The 27,961-nt window shown below is 39.1% G+C and overlaps 2 protein-coding genes across 2 annotated transcripts in view; one reads left to right on the top strand and one right to left on the bottom strand.

The window, feature by feature from the left end:
- On the bottom strand, positions 1-27,850 carry LOC149206158 (uncharacterized). The gene is made up of 3 exons (XM_089396229.1): positions 26,663-27,850; positions 25,445-26,482; positions 1-102 (listed from the first exon to the last, which is right to left on the bottom strand). The coding sequence occupies exons 1-3, from the start codon at positions 27,797-27,799 to the stop codon at positions 1-3; spliced, it is 2,277 nt and encodes a 758-aa protein (XP_089252355.1). The 5' UTR covers positions 27,800-27,850.
- Positions 1-27,961, top strand: part of LOC149206157 (CLP protease regulatory subunit CLPX1, mitochondrial-like) — a 273,918-nt gene that overhangs the window by 137,251 nt on the left and 108,706 nt on the right. The window lies entirely within an intron of this gene.

Below are 27,961 nucleotides of genomic sequence, written 5' to 3' on the forward strand. Positions count from 1 at the left end.
TCAGGCACTGGAGATCTCAGAACAGGAGCGGGAAAATCCTTCGATTACTGCGCCAATCAGAACGAAACCTCTTGCAACGTAGAAATCCACACCCGTTGTAACCTGAAATCAAACCAAATCCGACCCAACACTACACGGACAACTCTGGTATGAAAACCCTCAGAAAAACTGCGGCTCAGAAATTATGACGCCCAGTAAAAAAAATTTCAGACTCCTAGAGAGCTATTTCGAAATGAAGCAAAATTTTTCAAACAATGAAAAATTATTTCGAAAAAAATACCCGAGCTCTGATACCATAATCAATGAATGAATTGAATTGATTTACAATGAGCAATGAAGCTCAATAAATAATACAAATGTATTTATAGAAATAGAAACAACAAGTTTCTACTAAGAAATAGAAACAACAAGTTTCTTCTAAGAAACTGCTAATAAGATCACAGACGATCTTATCCGAATGAGCATTAAACACTAAAATAACATTATTCTAATAGTCGAGTCAAAGTGTTGACTTCTGATGTATATGTACTATCTCTCTCTCTGCTAGACCTTGAAGAATATAAGAAGAATTGATCAAGGGTTTCCCCACATTGGGGTTTGTCTTTGGCTGGTTTCACATCTTGTGTCCTCTTGTCTTGGCTTGTCTTCTACTGTTTATGTTCTATCTGCACTTTACTATCATGCTGATGTGATTGCTAATCTTAATATTGTCATTGGGCTAATATGAAAAATTGAAGTAAATTGCTTTAAGCATAGAATATACCTAAATTTAAAAAAGTTACATCAGTTGCTTGAGAGTCGAAATTTGTTGCTAGACACTATTTAAGGAAGGCTCATCAAGAAAGGGGTTGACTTGGTCTTGAAGGGGTCTCAGTCTTTGGTCAAAAGATCTTGGGATTTGTTATTTGAAGATTTTATAAAAAGGGAAGAATTTCTTGTGGGTTTTCCTCTCTAGGAGAGGTTTTGGCCCTAGCTAGCAACCTACACTTTGTGCCCATTTGTTCTATTGATCTTCATGTTTTGGTAGCTGTTTGATGATAAGAACATCATAATAATCAAGATAAGAAGAAGCAATTAATAAGTACAAGAAGTTAAAGGTAAAGAGCTAAGGTGAGGAAAGGCAACTATGGTGACAAGGAAAGGCAACTTAGATGATTTCTCAACATGATTTCAGAGCTAAGGTGACAAGGAAAGGCAACTTGAAGATCACTCATTTAAAAGGTATACATAAGGGCCGAATATAAGAGGAAGAGCATCAAGAAGATCTAGTCATCACATCACAAGGACCCTACCTCCATCTCAAAGAAAGAAAGACATTACACACTTGAAGCATCTTGGGAAGCTTCCCACATTCCACATCATCATCAAAAGAAAGCAAGAAGAGAATTTCATCATCATCATCAAATGAATCAAAGTGATCTCCCTCATATTGAAGAAAAGAGCAAACCTCAAGCATTTTTGAAGGAATAAGAACATCTCTCCTCATCTTGAAGAAGAAGCATTGTCATCCCTACCTCATTGTAAATCTCACACTCTAGTCGAAGACATCATCTTTAAGGAGGCATATTCATTTATAAAGTAAGTACTTTATATTCATGTCTCTACCTTCAAATCAAATGATTACTTTCGTCAAGGAGAACGATAAACTTGTTGGGACATCAATCTACCTTGCATGGAAGAAAATAATAGATTTGATTCTCATAGAAAATGAAGTTTTTGATTGTCAAAGGCTCCATCACAAAGCCTCCTCAAGAACGATCTCAAGCATTATCAAAATATATGAAAGGATAAATAAGGGCTCAAAGAACCTCATTGAATCTATCAAGGATTCTCTCATTCCCTCTGTAGCAAAATCAAAGACATCAAAAGAGATCTATGACAAATTAGTAGAACTATACTTTGTAAGTACAATTGGGGAAATAATATCCTTAAGAACCAAATTATACAAAATGAAAGCATCAAGGGAATAAGGGGTAACTTCATATCTCAAGAAGATATCTCAAATTAAAGATCGACTACAAGAGCTAGGAGAAACAATGTCAGATCCAAAAATGACCACTTGTGTACTCAATGCACTACCGAATCAATGGGGCAACTTTATATCAAGCATCTATGTAAAGAAGGAAGCTACATCATTCAGTGATATATGGGCATTATGTAAGATTGAAGAAACCATATTAAAAGCAAAGAATGACGTTGAATCTAATGAGCAAACTCAAGCATTTGCAACTATGTCAAGGAAGAAAGGAAAGTTTGGGAAATTTGAACCTCGAAAGAGATTTCAAAAGAAAGTTGACATGTCTAAGATTTAGTGTTATGAATGCAATGAATATGTGCACTACGAGAGGAATTATCCTAAACTCAAGAAGGGCAACAAGAAAAGGAAAGAAAGAAGTGAAGCCCATGTGACTGAAGAAGTAGAAGAACCGGAAGAGAAGAAAGAAAAAAAGAAAGAAGTGAAAGACCTCTACTATTAAAGGTCTCTCATACATTAATTTTATTTTTGAGACAACAAGCATTAATGGTAGGATGCATTTTAGTAGTATTGAGACGCCATCACATTAGAAGCATAAAAGGATAACAAAGTTAGCAATTTGCATGATTGAAGCACGTCATCTAGCAAGATTGGAAGATAAGATCTCATCACACCTCATCATCATTAGAATGACGTATTTGCAGAAAATGGATCATCAAGATCCTCCACAAGAATCTTTGTTAATAAAAAAAAGGTTCATCACTACTTGTTAATTTTAGGTATGTTCTATGCTTAAGAGAAATTTACTTCAATTTTTCTTATAGGCCCAATATCAATTTCCAGCTTAGCAATCACATTAGCTTGATAGTAAAATGCAAATAGAACATAAACATAAACAGTAGAAGACAAGCCAAGATAAGAGGACATAAGATGTGGCACTAGCTAGGGACAAACCCCAATGTGGGGAAACACTTGATCAAATGTTCTTATATTCTTCAATAGTTCAGCAGAGAGAGAAAGATAGTACAAATATATAAATAAGATATTTTATGACAACAATAGTTCGTCCATCATTCTGCTAATGATGACTGTTCTAAGATGCAGCCCTGAATTCTTATGACAGTCTTCAAACATTCACTAAGAGCGCTGTAGCATATCCTTTTATTAGATCATCAATCTAGTAGCCCTCCACATAACACTGCTGCAACCTTCCTTTGATTGCTTGCTGCTCCTGCAATTCTGGTTAGGGTACAATATGCGATCCTTAACCTTCCACGTTGTTAGCAAACTAAGCCCTTCTAGGGCTGCTGTCCACCTAGGGGAGTCTCCCCTTTGTCCATGCTGCCTCCTGCAAGCAATGTACACCTCAATGCTGCCTTGGAACAACCTTAGTTGCTTGCTATGGCTTGCAACCTAGCAAAGCAGCTAGATGTAGCTGCGATCTCCTTCAGCGGGCCCAAACAAGTCCTTAACACATGCCTAGACATAGCCTCTATTACTACGCTGTCACCTACAACAACTCATGCTTCTTTCACACTGTCAACAAGTTTATTCTAGTTGCTTTAGGGCTGCTCTTGCTGCGGCTTAGGGTCTCTTCTTGGCTGTGTATTGGGGCTCCTCAATTGTTGCGGATCTGGCCTCTTTTGATTGCGTCTTTAGGCCTCTCTTGACTGCGTCTTAGGCCTCCTCCTTGCTACGAATTAGGCCTCTCTTAACTGCAGTTTAGGGCCTTGTTTCGACAAAAGATTAGGGCTTCTTTAGACAGCAGATTAAGGGTCCCTTTTGGCTAAGTATTGGAGCTCCTCTTAGCTGCGGATCAGGCCTCTCTTTGCTGTGGATTTAGGCCTCCTTTGACTGCGGATTTTGGGCCTCCTTGGACTGCGGCCAAATCTCTTCCTTAACTGCTGCTAGGGCTCTCTTTCAACTGCGGCTCAGTCTCCTCTTCACTTGCGGCTAGGTGACGCAAGCGGAAGCAGAACTCATGAAAACCCAAATAATCACCCCACAGTTCCCTTTTAAATATAACCCGACCGTTTTCCCTTTTATATCGGAATTCCTTTGAAAACAACCAAAAATAATGAAATTTACCTTTTTAAATCGGCGCGCTCGTCGTACACCGAAAGTCAACGCGTTGATCCTTTGTGACCGTCGATCTGGATCTGTGAGATCTAATGGTTGTCGGAGATTTCAGGTGAGACAATAAGCCGGGGGTTAACCGCCCGATAAACAGTTTTTATCTCTCCTCCGCAGCTACGTGTCAAAGGTTCAATGGGATTGGGTGTCGACCCTTCAAAACAGCTTACAACCTTTAAGGCGCCCGAAATACCATTCACTGTAGCGCGACCGCTTTCGTGATCCAACGGTTGCGATTAGTTCACGATCTAACGGCCACGATTGAATCGGCCGATCGCAAATCACAATGCCCACTGTCTAGACTCCTTGCACTTCAAAGTGCCGATATGATCAGTCTTTTGGACCCGATAAGGTATAGGCTCCCGTCAATAATATTTCATGTCCGAACTTGGATCCTATCTCTATTTGGTGCCAATTTTTAGTGTAAGTCGGGGTTTTCGCTTGTAGGAACAAAACGATGTAATAAACTCCGCCGCCCTGATATTGGTGATCCAACGGTTAAGATTAAAGCAAATCAAACAATAAGATTTATATAAAAAGCCTCCGACTTCTGTCCATTCTGTGATTTAGGTATAAACATAGAAAAGCAAAGGAAATAACACTCTGCCCGAATACAAAGAAAACAAAGCACTTGAGGATTTCCACATGGTGTATATGTAATCACGCACACAACAACAATTTATTCAGAATAAATGAGTTACAGAGTCTCGGCCTTGGGCCTGATTACAACAAAATAAAAGACCTCTGTTTCATATGAAATCCACACACTATTCTTGCTCTCGCTCCACTCAATCCTCTCCGCAATCTTCTCTCTTTTCATTACGTTTTTCCTTCCTTTTATCAATTGGATATCACTCTAACTATGTCTAAGAATTCAATCTCTATTTTTAATAAATCTAACAGCAAATCTTTTAATTCCTAGCGCTACCTCACACCTATGCTAACAACTTATCTTTGAACCTAAAATAAGACAATTTCTAACTATTACAGTAATGAAATACAATTCATTTCTTGAGAGATCAAACCCTCTCAATAAAACTGACTTTTGACTAATCAATGAAATTCAACTTGTTTAGCCACAATATGTGAACAATCTTTCACATTGCTGGCTAAGTCCGGATGCTCCTGCATCAGACTCCCGGGGAAGAAAAGAATCATCCTTCAAACTTTCAGGACTTACTCCATACTTCTGCAATTCTGCTGTTGTCAACCAGCTAGCATCCTCCACTGGTTGTCCTTTCCATTTGACTAGATATTGGAAATAAGTTTGTCCTCTGGTTCTTTTGGATACTCTTTTCTCCAAAACAACTTCCACTTCTTTCTTAGCTGTCTTTGGCATTTGTTCTTCCCAGTTCACAATTTGAACTTCATCTCTTGTAGTTTCCTCTTGTAGCTCTATCTCTGCCTCTTTGTATGGATACAAATCTGCAACATTGAAGATAGGTGATATTCCAATCCCTTCTGGCAACTCAATTTCATAAGCATTACTTGAAAACTTTCTTTTAATTCTACATGGTCCTATCTTTTTCATTTTTAGTTTATTGTAAGTTGTAGCAGGAAATCTTTCTTTTCTCAAATACACCATCACTAAATCTCCCACTTGGAATTCTTTCTCTCTTCTTTTCGTATCTACCCTCTGTTTGTATTTGCTGCTGCTTTCTTGCAATCTGCCTTTGACATCTTCTTGTAGCCTATGCATCTGCTCTGCAAACTCTTCAGCTTTTGCACTTCTTGTCTCTTGTTTACCCAAATTTCTGAGCTCATACACACCTCTTAGATTCATTCCTAAAACAATCTCAAATGGATTCATTCCAGTACTTAGGTTTGGAGTATCATTATAAGCAAATTCAGCTTGAGCTAGTGCTAAATCCCACTGCTTAGGATTTTGATACACTAAACTTCTCAATATGTTTCCCAAGCTCCTGTTTACTACTTCAGTCTGTCCATCTGTTTGAGGATGGTATGCTGAACTAAAACTGAGGTTAGCTCCCAATTTCTTCCAAAGAGTTCTCCAAAAATGCCCTACAAACTTTGTATCTCTATCAGACACAATACTTACATGCAATCCATGTAATCTTACAATTTTTGAAAAAAATAGATTAGCTATATGTGTTGCATCACTAGTCTTCTTACAAGCAATGAAATGTGCCATCTTGGAAAATCTATCTACCACAACATAAATAGAATCATTCCCCTTTGAGTTTTAGGTAAGCCCAAAACAAAATCCATGCTAACTGCATCCCATGGTCGGTCTGGTATTGGCAATGGCTGGTACAATCCTGTATTCTGGCTCCTTCCTTTAGCATGCTGACATATCCTGCACTTCTCAACAAATTTCTTAACATCAGTCTGCATTTTTGGCCAATAATAAAAAGCATTCACCTGAGCAAAGGTTTTATCTTGTCCAAAGTGACTAGATAATCCTCCACTATGTTTCTCCTTTATTATGTTTTCCCTCATAGAACATTTGGGAATACACAACTTGTTGCTTTTAAACAATAAGCCTCCTTGAATGAGATAGTCCATCCACTGACTTCTGTTATGAACTATTGGATTCTGAACTGTTGCATAGATATCTTTGAAATCTGCATCATCTTTGTACATTTCAACCATTTCTTCAAATCCTACAACACCCACTTTGAATTCTTGCACAATAAAACTTACCCTGCTTAATGCATTAGCGAATTTTTTGACTTACCACTCTTGTGTTTTATCACAAAAGTAAAGCTTTGCAAAAATTCTACCCACTTGGCATGTTTCTGGTTCAATTTCGGCTGGTTATTGATGAACTGTAAGGCATGATTGTCTGAATACAATATGAATTCCTTTGGCAGCAAATAATGTCTCCATTTTTTCAAGGCTTGAACAATAGCATAAAACTCTTTATCATAAGAAGAATACTTCTTCTTAGCTTCATTCAATTTCTCACTAAAGTATGCTATTGGTCTCTATTCCTGACTCAAAATTGCGCCAACTGCAACTCCACTAGCATCTGTTTCAACTTGAAATACCTTTTCAAAATCAGGTAAAGCCAAAACTGGTTTCTCTGTGATTTTCTTCTTCAGCAATTTAAAATTTCTATCTGCTGCTTCTGTCCACTCGAATGGCTGATTGATCTCCTTAATTGTTTCAAGAATTGGTGCACAAATCTGACTAAAGCCTTTGATAAACTTTCTGTAAAAACTTGCAAGACCATGGAAGCTCCGTACCTCAAATATATTTCTGGGAGTATGCCAGTTCGAAATTGCTTGGACTTTCTCTGGATCCATCTTTAGTCCTTCTTTAGAAAACTACAAATCCAAAGTAAATCAATTCTTCCTTCATGAATCTACATTTCTTCAGGTTTATCAGTAGTTTCTCTTTCTGCAGAGTTCTTAGAACCAACTTAAGATGCTCTAGATGTTCTTCTTTACTTATACTAAAAACTAGAATATCATCAAGATAAACAATAACAAACTTGCCTGCATATTCCTTCAAGACTTCATTCATTAATCTTATGAATGTGCTAGGTGCATTAGTGAGTCCAAAAGGCATCACTAACCAGTCATACAACCCACTGCTTGTTTTAAATGTAGTCTTCCATTCATCGCCTTCTCGAATTCTTATCTGATGATATCTACTCTTCAAATATATTTTAGTAAAATATTTGGATCCACTCAAACAATCCATCAAATCATCCATGTGTGGTAAAGGAAATCTATACCTGATAGTGATCTTGTTTATAGCTCTGGAATTTGTACACATTCACCATTCACCTCCTTTCTTTGGACTGAGTACTGTTGGTACAGCACATGGACGAAGACTTTCTCTGATTAGCCCCTTATCCATAAGCTCCTGCACTTGTCTTCCAACTCTTTCATTCTCTTGAGGAGTTAATCTGTATGCTGCTTTGTTTGGCAAACTTGCTCTTGGTATTAGATCAATATGATGACTAATACTGTTGATCGGTGGCAATGCATTTGGTAACTCATCCACAACAATATCAACAAAATCATTCAACAAAGTTTTAATTTCTTCAGGTAAATCATCTAAGTTTGTGGAAGTCAAAATTACCTTAGGTCTTCCTATGACAACAAAATGCATTTCTTCACCCTTTTCAACCTCTTGTAACAACTCCTTCCCACTCAACAACATAACACTGTTTTCAAATGCTCCTTTGTCAGCGTCATCCTTCAATGGCAGTAGTGTATGTTTAGTTCCATCCTTCTCCAGAGTATAAGTGTTTCTCCTCCCATCATGAATAACTTTTCGATCAAATTGCCACGGTCTTCCTAGTAATACATGGCATACATCCATGGGCATTACATCACATAATATCACATCTTTATACGTACCAATTTGTATCTCAATCTTGCATTGTTCTATCACAATAATCTGATGTCCCTTCTGTAACCATGACACTCTGTAAGGAGTAGGGTGTATTGTCTTTACCAACCCTAGCTTGTCCACCATCTCTGTAGAAACAAGGTTATCAGTGCTTCCACTGTCAATTATCACTTTACAACATTTACCTTTAGATTTGCATGTAGTTCTGAACAAACTCTTCCTCTGAGCTGGTTCTTCAATCTCCTTCTCTGTCTTAAGCAAGGTCCTTCTCAATAACAGGGATTCTCCTACTTCAGGGGGTTCTTCCTTTTCCATAAGTAGAGGTGGTTTTGGCTTTGCCTCAGCCACATTCGCATTCCTTTGACTTGCTGGTTTATTATGAGGACAGTCCCATGACACATGTCCCCATTCTCCACATGTATAACATCGAACATCTCTTCCTTAGCGTCTTCCTCTGGGAGCAAATCTTCCACTGTTAAAATCTCTCCTCTGTGGTGGTCTGCTACTTGAGTTGCTTGCTTCATGCTGATGCTGTTGTCCCCTTGGTCTGGTAGTTCCTCTACCTCTTACTGAGCTTTTTCCTCTATTCCTCTGAGTCTGTTTTCTCAACATCTTCTCTTTTGCCTTCAAACCTTCAAACCTGCTTGATAGGCATCTTCAATAGTCTTTAGATTCAACAAGCTGATCTCATCCTGGATGTCATACCTTAAACCATTGATATATCTAGCTACCTTTTCCATGTCATTTTCTGCATGTCCCGCTCTAATACTCAATCTATAAAACTATTATGTGTATTCCTTAACAGACATTCCTTTTTGCCTTAAATTTTGCAACTGTTTGAAAAAATTTAACTGATAGTCTTTAGGCATAAATTTGGCTTTCATTTTACTTACCATTTTGTCCCATTGCTTGATCTTGGACTTTCCTTTCCTCGCTTTGGATGTCTGTAGTTCATCCCACTAAATAGCTGCATGACCCTTCAATCTGGTAACTGCAAATTTCACCTTCTTTTTGTCATTAGTTCCCTCTTCATAGTCAAAATATTTTCCCAATGAATTGATTCAATCCATTAGCTCTTCTGTATTGAGACTCCCTTCATACATAGGAATTTCCATCTTTGCTTTTCCTCCTACTTTCGCCAACATCTTGATAACTCTGGTAGTTTCATTGTCCTCCTCTTCTTCTTCCTCAAAAGATTCTTCTTTAGCACTGTTAGCTCCTTCATCAGGTATTCTTCTCTGAGCAGTCTCGATTGTTTCCATTCTCGTACACAGACTTCAGATCTCTTCTAACAGAACTGCATTCGCTTCAAGTCTTCCTCGACCAATGCCAACTCCTCTCCTTGGCGGCGTTTTTGCTGCAGTCAACCTTAATCTTTGTGCTCTGATACCACAAATGACGCAGACGGAAGCAGAACTCACGAAAACCCAAATAATCACCCCGCGGTTCCTTTTTAAATATAACCCGACCTTTTCCCTTTTATATCGGAATTCCTTTGAAAACAACCAAAAATAATGAAATTTACCTTTTTAAGTCGGCGTGCTCGTCGTACACCGAAAGTCAACACGCTGATCATTTGTGGCCGTCGATCTGGATCTGTGAGATCTGACGGTTGTCGGAGATTTCAGGTGAGACAATAAGCCGGGGGTTAACTGCCTGATAAACAGTTTTTATCTCTCCTCCGCGGCTATGTGTCAAAGGTTAAATGGGATCGGGTGCTGACCCTTCAAAACAGCTTACAACCTTTAAGGCGCCCGAAATACCATTCATTGTAGCGCGACCGCTTTCGTGATCCAACGGTTGCGATTAGTTCACGATTGAATTGGCCGATCGCAAATCGCGATGCCCACTGCTAGACTCCTTGCACTTCAAAGCGCCGATCCGATCAGTCTTTCGGACCCGATAAGGTATAGGCTCCCGTCAATAATATTTCACGTCCGGACTTGGATCTGATCTCTGTTTTGCGCCGATTTTTAGTGTAAGTCGGGGTTTTCGCTTGCGGGACCAAAACGATGTAATAAACTCCGCTGACCCGATATCGGTGATCCAACGGTCAGGATTAAAGCGGATCAAACAATAAGATTTATATAAAAAGCCTCCGACTTCTGTTCATTCTGTGATTTAGGCATAAACATAGAAAAACAAAGGAAATAACACTCTGCCCGAATACAAAGAAAACAAAGCACTCGAGGATTTCCACAGGCTGTATATGTAATCACGCGCACAACAACAATTTATTCATAATAAAAGAGTTACAGAGTCTCGGCCTTGGGCCTGATTACAACAAAATAAAAGACCTCTGTTTCATATGAAATCCACACACTATTCTTGCTCTCGCTCCACTCAATCCTCTCCTCAATCTTATCTCTTTTCATTACATTTTTCCTTCCTTTTATCAATCAGATATCACTCTAACTATGTCTAACAACTCAATCTCTATTTTTAATAAATCTAATAGCAAATCTTCTAATTCCTAGCTCTACCTCACACCTATGCTAACAACTTATCTTTGAACCTAAAATAAGACAATTTCTAACTATTACAATAATGAAATACAAATCATTTCTTGAGAGATCAAACCCTCTTAGTAAAACTGACTTTTGACCAATTAGGTCAATGAAATTCAACTTGTTTACCCACAACATGTGAACAATCTTTCACATTGCTAGCTAAGTTCGGATGCTCCTGCATCACTAAGGCTTTCTTCATGACTGCGGCTAGGGCTTGCTTGTGACTGTGGCTATGGCTAGATCTCCTCTCTAGGACATCAACTAGATCTCCTCTCTAGAACTGCGGCGAGATCTCCCACTTGACCTCTCTTGCCACCAAACCCAAACGAGTGGAGAGAGATCATGAGAGATGTGTGTAACAAATGACTTGAGGCCTCCTCTATTTAAATGCAACATTGAGGTTGAGTTGGGGGTTATTTGGTTGTTAGCCGACCTTGATAAATTGTCAAATAATATAAATAAATTCATATCTCCATAAATACATGTCGGAATTGGATGATTTTTAGATCAATCCTACACCTCTCGAAGAGAGGAATCCACGCAAAATATCAGCTGCCATAAATAAGATTACCCACATGGAGTTTGGCGCTAGTTGCCAATTTTAACACTACTTGAAGAAGCAAATGATATATAGACAGTCTACATTCCACCTAGTGTGGACTCCACATGTTTAAAGGATGAAGGTATGATGACAGAGAAGTGCAGCATGCCAATTTAGTTGAAGTATTTTTCCATCTTCATGCAAGGGAAAGGAAGCTGCTAAAGGAAGTCTAGATGATAACATGAAGGAAATGATATGCATATATTTGGTAACTTTTAATAGATAGATAAAATCATGTCATCTCTTAATTGCAGATCGAATGGATATAATGCTTTATCTCATGAGCATGATTGATGAAGGAACTCTTCCTTCTGAATGATACATGCAAGCATGAAAACAATATGCCTTGAAATCTTCCACATTATGACATGATAGAATCAACATCAGATGACCTCATGAAGAATATGAAGTGGTGGGCAACAATTGTTCCTATGTAAGAGGAGCTATGTATAGAGATCTCGAGAAAGCAATATGTGAAGAAGTTGAAAGGAGAGTTCATGAAGATGTGTCTCTACAACTACTTAGATAAGATGATTAATCAACATCAGATGACAATTAGAAGGATTAGCTATAACATCTCCATGAAGAAGCTATGAAGACTCTGATAAGTATAGTAGGAGAACCTTGGTAATAAATGTCTTGGAGATGGATTTGTATAGTATACAAAAGGGATGTTGATGTTGCAGAAGCGGATGATTTGACAAAAGGCCATCATAAAGAGGTAATTTTGGCTTAATATTCATTTTTTTATTTTTGAAAGAAAGCATTTGGTTGGATTGGAACAGGGCTACCAACGGAATGTTATAGAAATTCACCTAAGTACACATAAAATTTGATAAATGATTCTGAAAGGCACATGACTTGGAAGCGGTAGCAGTATGAATGATTGCCAGATGATGACAAAGGTCATTTTTCGATGATAAGAAGGATGACATGACTAGCAGTAATTGGTCCACCACTATGTTTCATTGAGGGAAAGTGATGAGAAAGATGGTCGAATCTCTATAAAGAAGTTATGGAAGAAGATGGCTCCATGATGTAGAAGTTGAATTTTATTCATGGCATCATGATGCAGAAAGAGGAGCCTTACAAGCAGCTCATAGTACGATGATTTCCATGAAGAAATAGATAGCTATTGTTGGAAACAAGTCCCTAGTTAAGAGGGAGCTTGGGTATATTCCTTTCATGCAAAGGAATGAGTAGATCTTTCCTAGTTGAGAGGGAGAGATAGACACATCATTCTTATCTTTGCATCATGAAGAAAGAATGGAGGATTGGGTAAGCATCTAAGATCGATATTGATACTTTTTGAGGATGAGGTAGGGCATCCAATAGGCAAGAGTAGTCGAATTGGAGATTCCTTGAGGATGTGTAAATACAAGAAGGGAATGGTCCTAAAAGGACATACCTTGTGAACATTTGGATAAGGTATGTGCCTTGAGAGACAATGATGAAGGTGTCTATAAGTCATTATCTCCTCAACATTGTGCTCTAATCTAGTTGAGAGATAGAATTGTTAGTCAAGGCCTTACTATATGACAATTTCGGTTGATATGATGAGATGCACTGATATAAGCTGAAAAGATAGCTTATGAGATGGCTCACCAATCTGACTCTTCTTATGAGAATTATTCAATATGAGAATGTCCATGTACCATCAATGTATTATGAATAACTCCCTAGTTAAGAGGGAGTGTTGAATTATGTAACTAGGTTCGATCTTCAGAATATCTCATGTACTCTTGATTTTATATATTTGATGTAAAGAGAAAGAAAAATATTATTGTCATTGATAAAGCATGGGGTTTTATGCTCTCAAAGTTAATTTGTTTTAGGTCAAAGCACCCATTGTATGCTTCTAGGTTTGTCATAGAGTCAAGGAGTCAAAAGAGTCATTGTGATATGTAATAGACCCTATTGGGCATCTTGTATCAAATCAAAAGAATTTATGTTGAGTCAAAATGTGTCAGTGTCCCTCCAAGGCCAAGACAACCTATAGAGAAGAAGTTGGCCTCATAAAGGGGTAACTCGTCCTCCTTAGAAGCTTATATATAAGAAGTAATTGACCTCATTTGAAAGAGATAATCCAAGGAAGTTCGACCACAAGAAGAAGTCCAAAAAGCAAGCAAAGATCAAGGAAAGACTAGAAGACAAAAAAATGAAGTTTTTGGGTATATATCTCTCACACGTGTGAAGAAGAAGCTAGGGTTTTTGCAGCTACAAGGACGGAAATTCAGATGTCTAAAGAAGGCCAAAATCTGTGATAAAAAAGAAGATACCATCCATTTGACTAAGAAAAATAAAGAAAGCCAAGCGAAGAAGAAAAGGAGGCCTAAACTAGCCTCTTTCTCCCACATGTGTGAAGTTGCTTGGGGTCGAAGTTGCGGAAGTTGCTTGGGGTCAAAGTTGTAGAAGTTGTTGGGGGTCGAAGTTGCAGAAGTTGTTGGAGAATCAAAGTTAAAACAGTTGCTGGAGGTCTGAAACTTGTCACTGGAAACTGTTTAAGATAGGCTCATCAAGAAAGGGGTTGACTTGGTTTTGGAGGGGTCTCAGTCTTGGGTCTAAAGGTCTTGGAATTCGTCATTTGAGGATTCTATAAGAAGAGAAGAATTTCTTGTGGGTTTTCATCTCTTGTAGAGGTTTTGGCCCTGGTTAACAACCTACATCTTGTGTCCATTTGTTCTATTGATATTCATGTTTTGGTAGTTGTTTGATGATAAGAACATCATACTAATTGAGATAAGAAGCAAATTATAAGTACATGAAGTTAAAGGTAAAGAACATCACAAACAATTATCAAAGAAAAGAGAAGTCACACATAATCTAGCTGCCCTAGATTTCTCAACAATGTGAAGATTGTAGATCATGCTAGGAGCATTACCAAATATATCTACAACCACTCATGGATATAGAACATAATAAGGAAAAACATAGAGATCAGGGAGCTTGCTAGGCCTACCATCACCATATTTGCAGTGAACTTCCTTACTTTGCAATCTTTCTTCCTTGAGCACATTACTTGAAAAGGATGTTTTATAGTGATGAAGAGAATTGATCATGGAATAATTGTAATAATGATGGGGAAGAAATTAGTAAAAGCATTTATGTGGACAATTTTTGGACTAAAGCATCAAAGGTTGTGAAAGTACTTGAGCCTCTCGTTAAGGTGTTGCGGATGGTGGATGGGGATAAATTGGACATGGCTTACATTTATGAGGCCATAGATTGGGTGAAAGCATAGATAAAGGCAACATACAACGATAAAGAAATACCGTACTTTTGTGATCACTGATAATAAATGGAACAAGGAATTCCATTGACATATAGATGTCATTGGGTATTTCTTAAACGAAAGGTACCTTTACAAAGTATCTTTTGAACCCAGGGTACCATTACAAATCTGAATTTGTACTTGCTAAACTTGGAAGGTCAAAGATGGATTTTTCACTTACCTAGAGTGCATGGTTCTTAATTAGAGGCTCTAGTTGAAAATATAAACTTGGAAGGTCAAAGATGGATTTTTCACTTACCTAGATTGCATGGATATCAATTAGAGGCTCTAGTTGAAAATACATATGTAGGTAGGTGTTTTTAGTAGGTAACTTGTCAAAACCCTAACTATGCTTGGAAGAGGTGAAGGCCAACCAGGTAAGCAGTTCCATTGTTTTGAAACTACTTGAACTTCTAGCCAAAGTAACAAACTAATTTCCAATAAATTGGTGGGAATCATTTGGTAGTCATTGTTCTCAATGACTAAATTTTACAATTAGGATATTGAGTCAAACTTGCAGTGCATTCCGGTGTGAGTGCAATCAGTCTACGTTGGAGCATGTTAACAGAAAGAAGAGAAATTGCTTGAAACAATACCTATTGAATGATCTTGCCTTTGTGGAAAACAACTTTCATTTGGGACAGTATTAGTTGTTGGGAAAATTTTGTGATATGTATCCCATTTTCTTGGATGATATTGATCCCTCAGAGTAGTTAGTGATAACTGATGCACGTTGATGATGATGACTTGGGATGGATGGGCTTGATAGATGATGCTATAGTAGCAGTAAGTACTAGTATGCAAGTCACTTTAGGATTCAATATAAAGGATGTTCCTGAATATGATAATGATGATATAGATGAGATTCCCATTCCCAACAGTGGGTATGAGTTTGTTGATTGATTGTTATGATATCTAGCTGTTGGTTATCCCTTGTATGCTTTAGCATGAAGTTTGTTGGACTCTGGAGGCTGTATAGAGACTTAATGTTTATTTATTTTGTTTCATATGTATCTCTCTTGGTGCCATTTGGTTATATTCACTCTTACATGCTATATACATGAGCAAATTTGGTCTCTCTCTCTCTCTCTCTCTATATATATATATATATATCTTTGTTTTCTCCTCCCATTGAACTATATTTGTGTATGTAAATATAATTTCATTTTTGGGGACTCCTTCGTTGTTATCATAGTCCCATAGACCTACTTTGTTCACCTGAAAACTGGTCCAGTGGAACTGAAAATCGGTCAAGCCGACCAGTTAGCTCCCTAAGATATCAAACCGGCCCAACAAATCCGATTTTCAGGTTGGTCAAGCCCAATTGGGTACCAAACCGACTGATTTTGGTACCAAACCGACTGGTTTAATACCTAACTTGTCTTGACTGACTGATTTTGTAAAATACTGGCTGGTTAGGAACCCACATGGTTGGGCATGTTGATCGGACTTATAGGTGGTTTTTAGCAAACCATGGTAAGTTCCGTCCTAAATCTGGCCCTAATAAAATGATTCTTAAGCTCCTATTTGCCTCGCACATTTGATTTCTAGTGTTGGTGAGAATATGTGAGCTTGGACAGTTCTTCAACAACATTGAGTTTTGGAGGAACAATAACAAGATTGGAGATTCTTTGTCATCTTGGAGCTGTCCAGTGGAATTGGGGGTGTTGATCCCAATGTAGATTTGGTAGTTGAACTAGGAGCTAAAGGAAGTGAACGACCAAGACCAAGCATGGCACATGGTGACTCGTGAGGGAAGCAGTAGTTGTGCAGCTTGACACTCGTGCTTCTAGTTCTGCTAGTCCTAGTGCTGTTGCTCATGCTACTACTAGTACTGCTATTGAGGTTGTAGAGGAGTTTGAGAAGTCTTGATGATGTTTATGTAGCTCTTGGTGATGATCCCATGTGTAGTAGTGGTTATGAGTTTGACGAGTAATCATGTTGATCAGTGATTTGGAGTAGGCTAGTGGCCTAGTAGCTTGAGTTGTGGCATTGTTTTTCAACTATGGAGACCATTTAGAGCCTCATTGTAGCATATTGATTTTGGACTCTAGAGTCCATTTATAGCCTCATTGGTTATGTATTTTGTTGATGATATCATCGATATGTATTGCACTCGGTGCCATTTTGATATATGCAACCTTACGTGTTATATAGATGAGAAGATTTTCCATATTTTGTCTCTATCGATTGTTTGGAATTATGGTTTGTAATCTTAAAAATAAGTTTTTTTCATTAAAATTAATTATTTTATGTATTTTTTCCAAATCCAGTTTATTTAAACTGGTTCGATCTGGTTTGAATCATGGTTAGATAGGTGGCCGGTTCAAAACTCAGCTTCTAGTGACTCCTTTGTTGCTATCATAGTCCCATTGATATACTTTGGTCACTCAAGAAAATCCAATAATCTCTTGGCATAAAAAACTGGATTTGCTTGTTGCCATTGTTGACAACTTGACAGTGTAGAAAAATTTGTGTCCTGTAGCCCCACTCGGTTTCAATTTATTTTTCACATCATGTTTAATGCCCAAACCCCATGTTCATTGCTGATTTAAACATGAATATAAAATTGCAATTAAAACACTTGAGATTACCACTAATTTTTCACCTTCACTTTCAGCTGATAAATAACTAATGCATACACACAAATTTGGACATTGATTTTTGGTTAACGCGACCTTGGAAAAACCCCAAAGGGAAAATCAGTTTGAAGAGGGTTTTTATTTTCTTTTATCTCAGAGAAAATTCTACAACATTAATTACACGTACTCATCTTCCTCTTTGAAACTTGGACCAGCTTCCTAGAAATTTGTGCCGCAGGTCCACCAATCTCTGCCATGGATTTCGTGCCACTGTCCAGACTGATCTTCCTCGAATTTTGTGCTACAGGTCAGACCTCTGTCCCTTGGAATTAGCATGATGTTCGTGTCACTGCTCAGCAATATCTGCCTTGAATTTCAAGCTGCCAGACCTAACTTTTCTGCCTGGAAATGTGTGCCTGCCAGACTGATTTTTTGCCTTGAAAATCACGCTATCTGACCATAATTTCTGCCTTGATTTTTGGGCATGTTGGACCAGAATTAATGCAACCTGTACCCCCTCGAAAATTGCGCTGAGTCTCTGCCTTCAGCCCCTTGAAAATCATGCTGAGTTTCTGTCCTTGATTTTCGGGTGCTATACAGTCTAGCCTCCTCGATTTGCAAGCTTTAGAGTCTCTCCAAGATGCTGTAGGATCTCTGCTCTCTCAGCCTTCTCCTTGCTGCAAATCACTTGCTATGTCACCCTCCTTTCAGCGTCTCCTCTTCTCTTCTACTCTTCTCCAACACTACACTGAAGAATGAGATACCCCTTTGCCTTTTTTCCTTCTTTTAGGTCTCTCTAATGTTGAGAAGTGCTATCCCTATGATCAAGGGCTGAGATTAGATCTTTGTTTTTCTGATCGAGGGTGGAGATCTAAGCTCACATTGATCCCCTCTCATGTCTCCCCCTTCATTAATGAGTCCCCCTAGTTACTTTAATAACTTTTTTTAGCATGTATCTTTTTGCTGATATAGTCGCTTTAAAAACAGAAAGCCACTTTAATATTACATAGTACAATGTACTTTTAGAAGCTCATAAAGTGATTAAAAAGTCACATGACTTTAATGACTCATAAAGTCAGTAATATCCCCATTTTTCCGAGCATGGGAAACACCAGGGAATTTTGCCCAATTTTGGTAATATTAATTATAAAGGGGCAAATATGATTTTATTGGAGGAAGATGGCAAGTATTATTTTATTGGAGAATGGCGACAAATATTATTTTATTAAAATGGAGACAAAAGTAAGTGGAAAATGCCCCCCACCAATAAAATAATATTAAAAGGGAGTCTAGAAGCACGGGGAGAAATTATAAAAAGGAGGATGGACTCATTTGTTGGGCATCTTTTGACTATTAAACTTCACATTTCATCTTCTCTTGGAGTTGTTTAGCACAAGGGCTAGAGTGCTATTTAGCACTAGAAATTCCACCCTCATTTTGGAGAACTTTGAGTGTCTCCCTAGTGAGGTAATTTGGGAGTCCAATTCAGGGCTTCCCTTGAGCTTCATTGCAAGAGTTTGCCCAGCTATGTGCATTTCTTGGGCCCAGAGGATTTCAAGGAGCATTATTTGTAGTAGCAACAATGGGTTAGAGGATCCGAGTTTTTGTGAGAGATTTTCGTTCATTGGAGCTAGAGTTTGGTGGCATTTTGCAAGGTAGAGTTTAAGGAGATCTTTTGGGCCGAGTTTATCTATTTCTGGCTGTGCGTAGAAGCCATTGGACTATGATTGCGCAGGAGTTGGAGGAGGCAATGTTTGGAGTTAGGGACTAAAGGAAGGACTCATTTTTGGAGGAGAATTTTGCAGGAATCTCAGAGGTATTTCATCAAGCGATTTGGGCTTCATGTAGCAAAGATTTCCCTGCAGTGAGCAAAACTAGCCAATCTGGGCAATTCACACTTTTTTGGGGCTTTCAGGTCAATGCTAATCAACCCAAATTTTTTTTGGGTTTTTTTTTTAGGTATTTGGAGGAGAGGCCATAGCTAAAGTTTCATAATTTTTTGAGTAGTATACATGGCAAAATTCCAATAAGGCATATAGCTAGCCAAAGAGCCATTTGCACCCCCATTGGGGAGCTTCTTCATCATCTAGATTCAACCCAAACCATTTTTGGGTTTTGTGAGAGGAGTCCGAGGCTAAATTTTTAGAGCATTACAATGAGTATTCAGCCCTGAGATCAACATTACAACCAACAACTAGCAACATGTTATTTTTGTGTAGTGTGCAGAGCATTCTAGGGACACTTCCACATTTGGCATTGGGCTATCTTTTCTGGGTTTTGCTTAGCTTGCCTAGCGATCCTAGGTTGTATCATTTTAGCTCATTTTATCTGCCCTTTTCTAGTATATTAATAAAATGGCTCAAAATCTTTTGCGGGTGTCTATGGTGCTTTGCATTGGGTTGTGATTCTTTATCTATTTTGTTGTTCCTTGCACATTGTTTGGTATTACTGTTAATTTTTCCATTAGGAATACTACAATGGTATCAGAGCATGATCTTCGCCAGCTGTGGGGAAGCTAGCAAGATCATGGAGGTGTTAGGCATGCATGCAAAATGATTAATAGGGCTATGGACATTCCTGTGACACAAGGAAGGAGGAGTACATGGGAAATCATGGACGAGATCCTCGGGAGCAATGAGCAACATAAACAGGGTACAAGGACAGGCTCTAGAGGAGTTGATGTCGCAGAACCAATAGTTGATGAGGCAGAACCAATAGGTTCTAGAGATGATGCAACAAATGACGGGAATGCAAATACAAAACCAGCAGGGTCATGCCAACCATGGAGAAGGTGGGTCTCGAACATGAGAATGAAGCCACACATGCACACACAACTCGACAGAACCACACACATAAGTATGGTCAGACTAGTTGTCCCACCATGCCTTAGTTCTTGGATAAGCCAGAGAGAGAGAGAGAGTCAAATACCTTTGTACATTTGCTGAGATCCTTCTCAGATGGGATAAATGAGTATGATGCTTTGGACTCTGGGATTAGGAGGGTTATATTGTTTGGGGAGTTTTTCCATTTGAAGGAGAAGCATAGATTAAGAGCGGGCTCATCATATTGGTGCACCAAGGGTAAGGCCCACTACATGGAGGTGATTCCAGGCATCAAGCATGAGGAGATTGGTCCGAAGGCATATAACCTCGGTGGTTGTGAGAAGGGCATAGATCGATCATGTGTGACTTTAGAGTCACCACTATTCGCGAGCACATTGATGGCACGTGTTGAGACAATGGCAAGGAGGTTGGAGCACATGCCCATAAAGATATCTATTGATAAGGTGCCAGTAGGCACAGAGGCATCTGGAACAATGACAAAGTTTCTAGATGGCAGCCCCCTACAACTGAATGGTGGAGGAACAGTTGGAGGCTCATGTTGAGCCCATGATGGAGGCGGAGGCAGATGCGCATCCATCTTTGGAGTCAATGATTGATGAGGAGTAGATAGATGCATCAACAACCAACAAAGCTGTACTACTTTCATACTGCAACCCTCTCTAGGCATACATAGACGGGGTTTGCAACAAGATTAGGTCACCTCTGCTCATTGGAGAGAGAAAGGCAAAGTTATCTAGGCAGGTCGTATGTGTTGACTAGGACAGTGAGACGAGGTGACATGAGTTGTGCAGGGCGCAACACTTGCATGGTCGAGTTGTTACGTATATAGGTATTTTTGCATTCGATCCCTCTCACGGGGTTGGATGGTGAGAGGTATTGAGATTGTACCCGATGGAGCAGATTAGGTGTTGGGATATATCCATGGCCATAGTTCGACAGGGGCTGTGGGTTATACCACAAAGGCTCAAGTGCTAGACTATTGTTGGGATCCAGGTGGGATTCCCCATCACATCATGGAGTCAGTTGGCGATGGTAGTCGCTGTGCGATGGATACGGGGATAGACCGCCCATTGTGGAAATTCCTTGAAATGCAACAACTAGAATTAGTTCTCCTAACTGATTATTTAGTTTATTAATTTACTGATTAATATCGAATTAATCACACTGCAATTTCTTCTCAAAATAAAATAAATGTTGTGAAAGTAACAATGTTGGAAATTGAGAAATGTTAGCCACACAAAAACTATGACACTGCTATTTTTGGACAAATGTCCCCGGAGAAACCTAATGTGGGAAAATCAGTGCAACAATGAGGGTTTTTATTATTATGTAGCAACAAAATTTCTGAGTACAATAAAATGTCGCCAAACTGGCGACTATATACAAGAGAGATACTGACAAAAATATATCGAGGGATCTTACTCTCTCTGCAAGTGATCCCGACACCTGAATGCATCTGAAAAGCTAGTTGTCCAAACCCTTTGTGTAGGCCATGCGTCACCTATGTGTAGACCCTCTCATGCTCAGGCCAAAACTACTGCCAATCAAGCTGTCCCGCCTGCTCCTGATTGGGAAAATGTCTTTCCGGCACTCTAGAAGATCTTCCCAACCTATGGAACTGAAAACGACCTCCCCTTCAGCCAAATCGAATTGCCTATCTTGAGGCTCTGCGCAACCTCTTGGAGAATATTTGTGACCTCTTTTTGACTCTCCGGAACTGGAAGCCCGTCTAGAATACTGCTATGCCGCCCCTCTGCCACTTGCTACTCGATCTCTGACTCAATTTCTGCTATTGAATTACTAGCATTGGAAAATCAAACTCCCCACATCACTGAGTATCTACATTGGTGTGTTCTCTGTCTACCCATCGACCTCTTCTTATAATCTCCAATTGGAACTCCCACGACCAAGATTAAAACTTAATCGATGGCTGAGATCATCTGCCTTCCATTGTCCACCAACCATTGCGCTGACTCTGATTCATCTGCCACTAACTGTAGCTCAACGATTCTGCATTTATGTTGCTGCTAACCTTGTACTGTGCAATCTGTACGGTTGCCAACTCTGCATTTGCACTGCAACTCAACTAACACTCCCTCTCAAGTGTTGCTCTTGCTACTGCAACTACTGCCATTGAGAAGCATCCAAAATACTGAATCAATTGTCTGTGAGATGTAGCTGTTGTTTGAGCATTTGACTGCTGCTAGCCGCTGCACTGCCCACTGAGAAATCTGCGTTGTTGTTGACTTTGCTATTGAGCCTCTTGTTCTGCTATGAACACTGCTTTGCACTCCTTAGCATCTGAATATCACTAGTATGCAACGAGTACTCTGGAATCTGACTGCATCAACTGGCACTAAGCCTCCCGCCACTGAATACTGTGGTCCCCTGTAGCAAGGGTAATGATCCATGAGGAAACACCATCCGATGCAAGCTCCATCGGATGCTTGCCTCAGTCGACCCTGCCCAAGTCTCTGCACAATTCTGGGACTAAAGTTTCATATCGCCCCACCTCACTTCTGGCGGTATAGTTGCAAACATGGTGAAATCTTCCTTCAGCTTGGAGGACAACTTCTCTATTTTTGCAGATTTTGTGGCCTGATCTTGCTTCTCCTTCTCGTCCTTCTTCCTTTGAGGAAACTGAGTACTATAGTGGCCAAACTCGCCACACCTGAGGCACTTGATTTTAGATAAATCCTTTTTCTTCTTCTTTTCTCCCTACAAGCCTTGTCCCAAATTGGGACCTTTTGCTTTCCCCTTTGATGCAAGAGCCACATTATCTTCCTCCTTCACACCTTTCGATCCCTTGTTGATGCTATTGCTAATGGAGCTCTTCACTAGAGACTGCCTCCTCTCTTCCTGCTGCGGGTCTGACCACTTTTTGTCCCATCCTGGTAATGTATCTCGTTCCAAAATGCCTTGGACAAAGATTTCCCAATCCTTTGAGACATTGTTCAGGGCCAAACACACAAGTTTTGTAGCTTGAGGCACTTCTCCTATGGCTCCAAGCTGATGCCATATATCCTTAATTCTGGGGAGAAAGGGATCTATGCCTTCACCCTTGCATACTGGTGTTCCTCAGTGTTTCCTTCAAGAACATCATCCGTTGCTCGGAAGGATTCTAATATAGCCCTGAGAGAGCATCCCACATCTCTTTGGCCATATTCTTGGCCGGTATGTGTGAGACTCTATGGTCCTGGTCTCCATCTAGGATCATCCTCTTCGCCTTGGCCATTTCATTCCTGTATTCTTTCAGCTGATCCACATCAGTAGGTACTGCCACAACATTTTCTGCATAGGTTTTCAGGGCTTGCTCATCTAGCATGAAGGACATCTTGGCCTTCCAGATGATAAATTGGAAGTTCTCTCCAACCTGTCTCGATCTCTAAGCCCGACTGTGGTCATCTCTGCAAAACATCAAATTGGGATGGAACTCTCCCTCTTTCGCTTGCTCGGCTGCTAGCTTTGCTATTTTCACACCCTTCTAGAGTGAGAAAAACTGCCTGCTGCAACTGGAAATGTTGGATTTTTGACTAGAAACCCTCAGAGAGAAATCTCCCTCTATGTGTGCACTTTCTCTTCCGCTCGACACTAATTCTACTCTAGCAAATTGCTGCAAAACCCTTCTGTGCCTAGACTAGAAATATGCCCAGTGAAAATACTGTGTTGTTGCCCCCTTTTATTGCAATCAATTTTTTGGACAAATTGAATTTTCCTGCCACTGTAACTGGAAAGTCGAACCCTTGCCTAGCAATTCGCACTGCCTAGCTAGGCATTGCACAACCCTTGAAATTTTCCTCCTGCTGCTCCCTCTGAACAACAAAAAATTCTTCTTTTGCCTTTCAGCTTCCTGTCCATGAAATATGCTATGATACCATGTCAACGTTCTTTAAAATGCAACCATTGGAATTAATTCTCCTAACTGATTATTCAATTTATTAATTTACTGATTAATATCAAATTAATCACATTGCAATTTCTTCATAAAATAAAATAAACACTTTGGAAGTAACAATGTTAAAAATTGAGAAATGCTACCACACACACAACAATTATGACATCGTTATTTTTGGACAAATGTCCTCGGAGAAACCCAGTGTGGGAAAAATGGTGCAACAGTGAGGGTTTTTATTATTATTATGCAACAAAATTTTTGAGTTCAATAAAATGTCGCCAAGCTGAAGATTCTATCCAAGAGAAATACTGGGAAAAATATATTGAGGGATTTTACCCTCTCCCCAAGCAATCCCGACTCCTGACTGCCTCTGAAAGGCTAGCTATCCAAACCCTTTGTGCAGGGCCCGCGTCACCTATGCACAAACTCTTTGACGCTTAGCCTGAAACTGCTGCCTATCTAGCTATCTTTCTTGTTGTTGACCAAGAAAATGTCTCTCCGACTAAGTTACCAGAAAACGGATACGGGAACGGATACGGGTACGGGGTTTGAAACGGATACGGGAACGGATACGGGTACGGGGTTTGAAACGGATACGGCAAATTTTCAAAAAATCTGGATACGATACGGCAGGAAACGGCACATAATAAATATATAAAAATTTAAAATATATATATATATATATATATATATATATATATATATATATTAAAAATAAAAAATTCATATTACCATTCATATTTCAGAATCTAAATTTAAATTATCTATGATCTATCATGATTGATGATTGATGATTCATCATCATCATCATCAATTGATTCAATTCAAGTTTCAAGTTTCAAACTTTCAACATATGCCATATGGCATAAACATTCAACATTGCCATCATCATTAACGATTATTCTAACATTCATGATTCAAGTTTCAAGTTTCAACATATCATCAGAGTCTCAGACATCAAGTTTTTGTTTCAAATTTCAAACAATGTTTATCAACATGACAAACATCAAGTTATCAACATGACAAGTTACAAATTACAATTTACAAACTTACACAAACACCATCATTACCAAAATTAATAATGCATACTAATTACTACATACTATGATAATGAAAGTACAAATTTCAAAATGAACTATGACTGGCAGTCGTACTATCATAATATCATTACTCATAAAGTCATAATTTATATGGTTGTTCAAAACTTAAAAGTTTAAAAGTTAAAAGTTAAAAGTTAAAACACCATCATAAATTACAAATTTACATATCATCAAATATGTCTTCATTCATGCCACTATAATGTTCCACTTCCACATCCTCTCTAGAAGTGGCACTGGGAGTGGGAACATTGCTTCCATGTCCACTTGAAGATGCACCTATTCCCAATGATGGCTCCGAATCAAACAAACTCATGTGAGACATGGCATTCAATGTCATATCCAAGTCAGGCAACTCTGGTTCCACGCCCCATAATTTGTTGGGCCCAAATTTGTATTCATCTCTCTTGTGTGACAGAAGGCGAAGGTTTGAATGAATATACACTAGTTCCTCAGCCTTCTTAGAGCCCAATCTATTTCGCTTCATTGAATGGATGAAGCCGTATGTACTCCAGTTCCTTTCTGCTGAAGAAGAACTAGCAACCTGTGACAAGACCTTGATGGCCAATTTTTGGATATGTGGAAGTGCCCCACCATAGAAGTTCCACCACTCAATTGGACTTAATCTGCTCTTGTCCCGCATACAGTCAATATCACAACCCCAACCCTCCGATCCCACAAAATGAGAAAACTGTGCACGAATCCGAAGCCCAATTTCAGGATCTACAAAAAGCTTTCTAAAAGCATTTTTAAATCCTTCTGCGACTTCTGGGTCTTTGTTTGGTGCGCTTCTTTCTGGATCACGTAGCAACTCTGCAGCATAATATTTTGGATTCAGTGCATAGGCTAAAAGGTGCAATGGAGTGGTCATCTTGTTCCACCTTTTGGTCAATATATCTTTTACTTCTCTGTAAAAGATTTCATCTGGGTCATTCTCCTTGGCATTTATAACCAACCTTATCTTCTCTATCATGGAATCAATGCCCTCATACACCTCTCCCAGATTAGGCATATCTGTGTCAAACATACGGAGCAAATCCACAATTGGCTTAGTAAATGCCAAGAGGTACTCCACCTTATCCCACCATTCGTCATCAACAACCAACCGTTTCATTGCTTGTGCTCTATCAGATTGGGATTGCCTCCATTGATTCCAAAGAGAACTGCATACCATTGATTGTAATGCATCTTTCACCTGCATGAGCCTTGTTAAGACTATGATGTGAGAAGCAAATCGAGTCTCAGCAACCTGCAGGTGTCAAATTGCCAATGTTTCAAATTTCAATCAATTTGAAAATCAAAAATCATAATTTGAATCAAATTTGAAATTATTTGATTGAATAACCTATTATGATTCATCAATTTAGATATTTGAATTTAGAGTCAAATATTTAATAAACTTTAAACTTTAAAGTTTAAGTATATGTACCTTAAGCAGCTCCAACTTAGCAAATTCCCTGTAGATGCCTTGGGACATGTGGTGGTTTGTGATAAAGGCTTGAATTTCTTTTGCCTCTTCAAATATTTTTCGAATCCACTCAATTTGCTTCCCCAACTTGCTCAACATGAGGTTCAATGAATGCACAGCACAAGGGGTCCAAAAAATGTGCTGATATTTGCCTTCAACAATTAGGCCTGCTGCTCTACACACCGTTGCATTGTCAGTTATTACCTGGACAACATTTTCAGGCCCCACCAATTCAATTGCTTCAATCAAGATGTTAGCAATGAATTGAGAATCTTTCACCTGCCCCTCACAATCCACTGCCTTCAAAAACATTGCCCCATGTGGGCTCTGAGCAATCACATTGATCAAAGGCCTATTTCTTTGATCTTTCCATCCATCAGAAATGATGGACACCCCTGAAATGAGCCATGAATCACGAATGGGGGCTAATTTAGCCTCCAAATCTAACTTTTGAGCACTCAACAATGTGGTGCGTATCTTCTCATACCCAGGGCTCTTGTACCCTCTTGGGGCTTCAGTCAAACATTTTACCATCTTTGCCCAGTAAGGAGATCGCACAAGGTTAAAGGGAAGGCCATTTGCATAAATGCATTGGGCTACAGCTGCATCTGCTATCTCTCGAGCATCATTATTAAAACTCTTCTCAAGCGGTCCCAAATTTGACCGCTTTGACCCAACATTTGCATGAGAATAAAGTGGAGGCTTTGAGACTGAGTGTTTTAAATAGGAGACAGGATTTGCTTCATTTGCTTTAGCATCTGCCTCTTCTTGTTCTCTCTGATATTTTGCAATTTTTACCTTGCTTAAACCATTTCCATCTTTCCCATTCTCTTTAGGTGGGCCACTACATATTCGAACCCCTTGGTTTCTTAACCCAAGCAAATGTGCTTTAACCCGTGTGTATGACCCCTTAAACTCCTTTTTACACTCACTGCAAACCCATGCCAATGATCCACCTCCTTGGATCTTCCCAACAGTAGTGACATATTTCCAAAGTGGTGACTTTGGATCAAATTTCTGGGTTGTTTCAGCGTCATGTGCCACTTCCTCTGCCTCATGAATGGCTGAACTTGAAGTTGCCATGAATGATGATGACATTCACTGAAGTCTGAAACTGAAAAAAGAAAATTGACAAATATATTATATCAGTCTTCAAGTTCAGAATCCAGATATGTATTTTACTATTTAAAAAAATTTATTTGGTCATTTCTGGATGCTAATAAAATTATGTCATCATTTATTTATAAAATTATACGCCTT

The sequence above is a fragment of the Pinus tabuliformis genome, chromosome 1_2 (genome assembly GCF_031772625.1).
Source record: "Pinus tabuliformis cultivar Carrire ecotype Pingquan chromosome 1_2, CPIR1, whole genome shotgun sequence".
In the NCBI taxonomy this organism is placed as follows: Eukaryota; Viridiplantae; Streptophyta; class Pinopsida; order Pinales; family Pinaceae; genus Pinus; species Pinus tabuliformis.

What these genes read in the sequence shown, in the direction of transcription:
- LOC149206158 (XM_089396229.1), bottom strand. Translation starts at nt 27,799, where the DNA reads ATGTCATCATCATTCATGGCAACTTCAAGTTCAGCCATTCATGAGGCA. An exon ending in CTAAGTTGGAGCTGCTTAAG is followed by an intron (nt 26,483 to 26,662) that starts GTACATATACTT and finishes TGACACCTGCAG; the next exon opens with GTTGCTGAGACTCGATTTGC. An exon ending in CTTCTAGAGAGGATGTGGAA is followed by an intron (nt 103 to 25,444) that starts GTGGAACATTAT and finishes GTTTGATTTCAG; the next exon opens with GTTACAACGGGTGTGGATTT.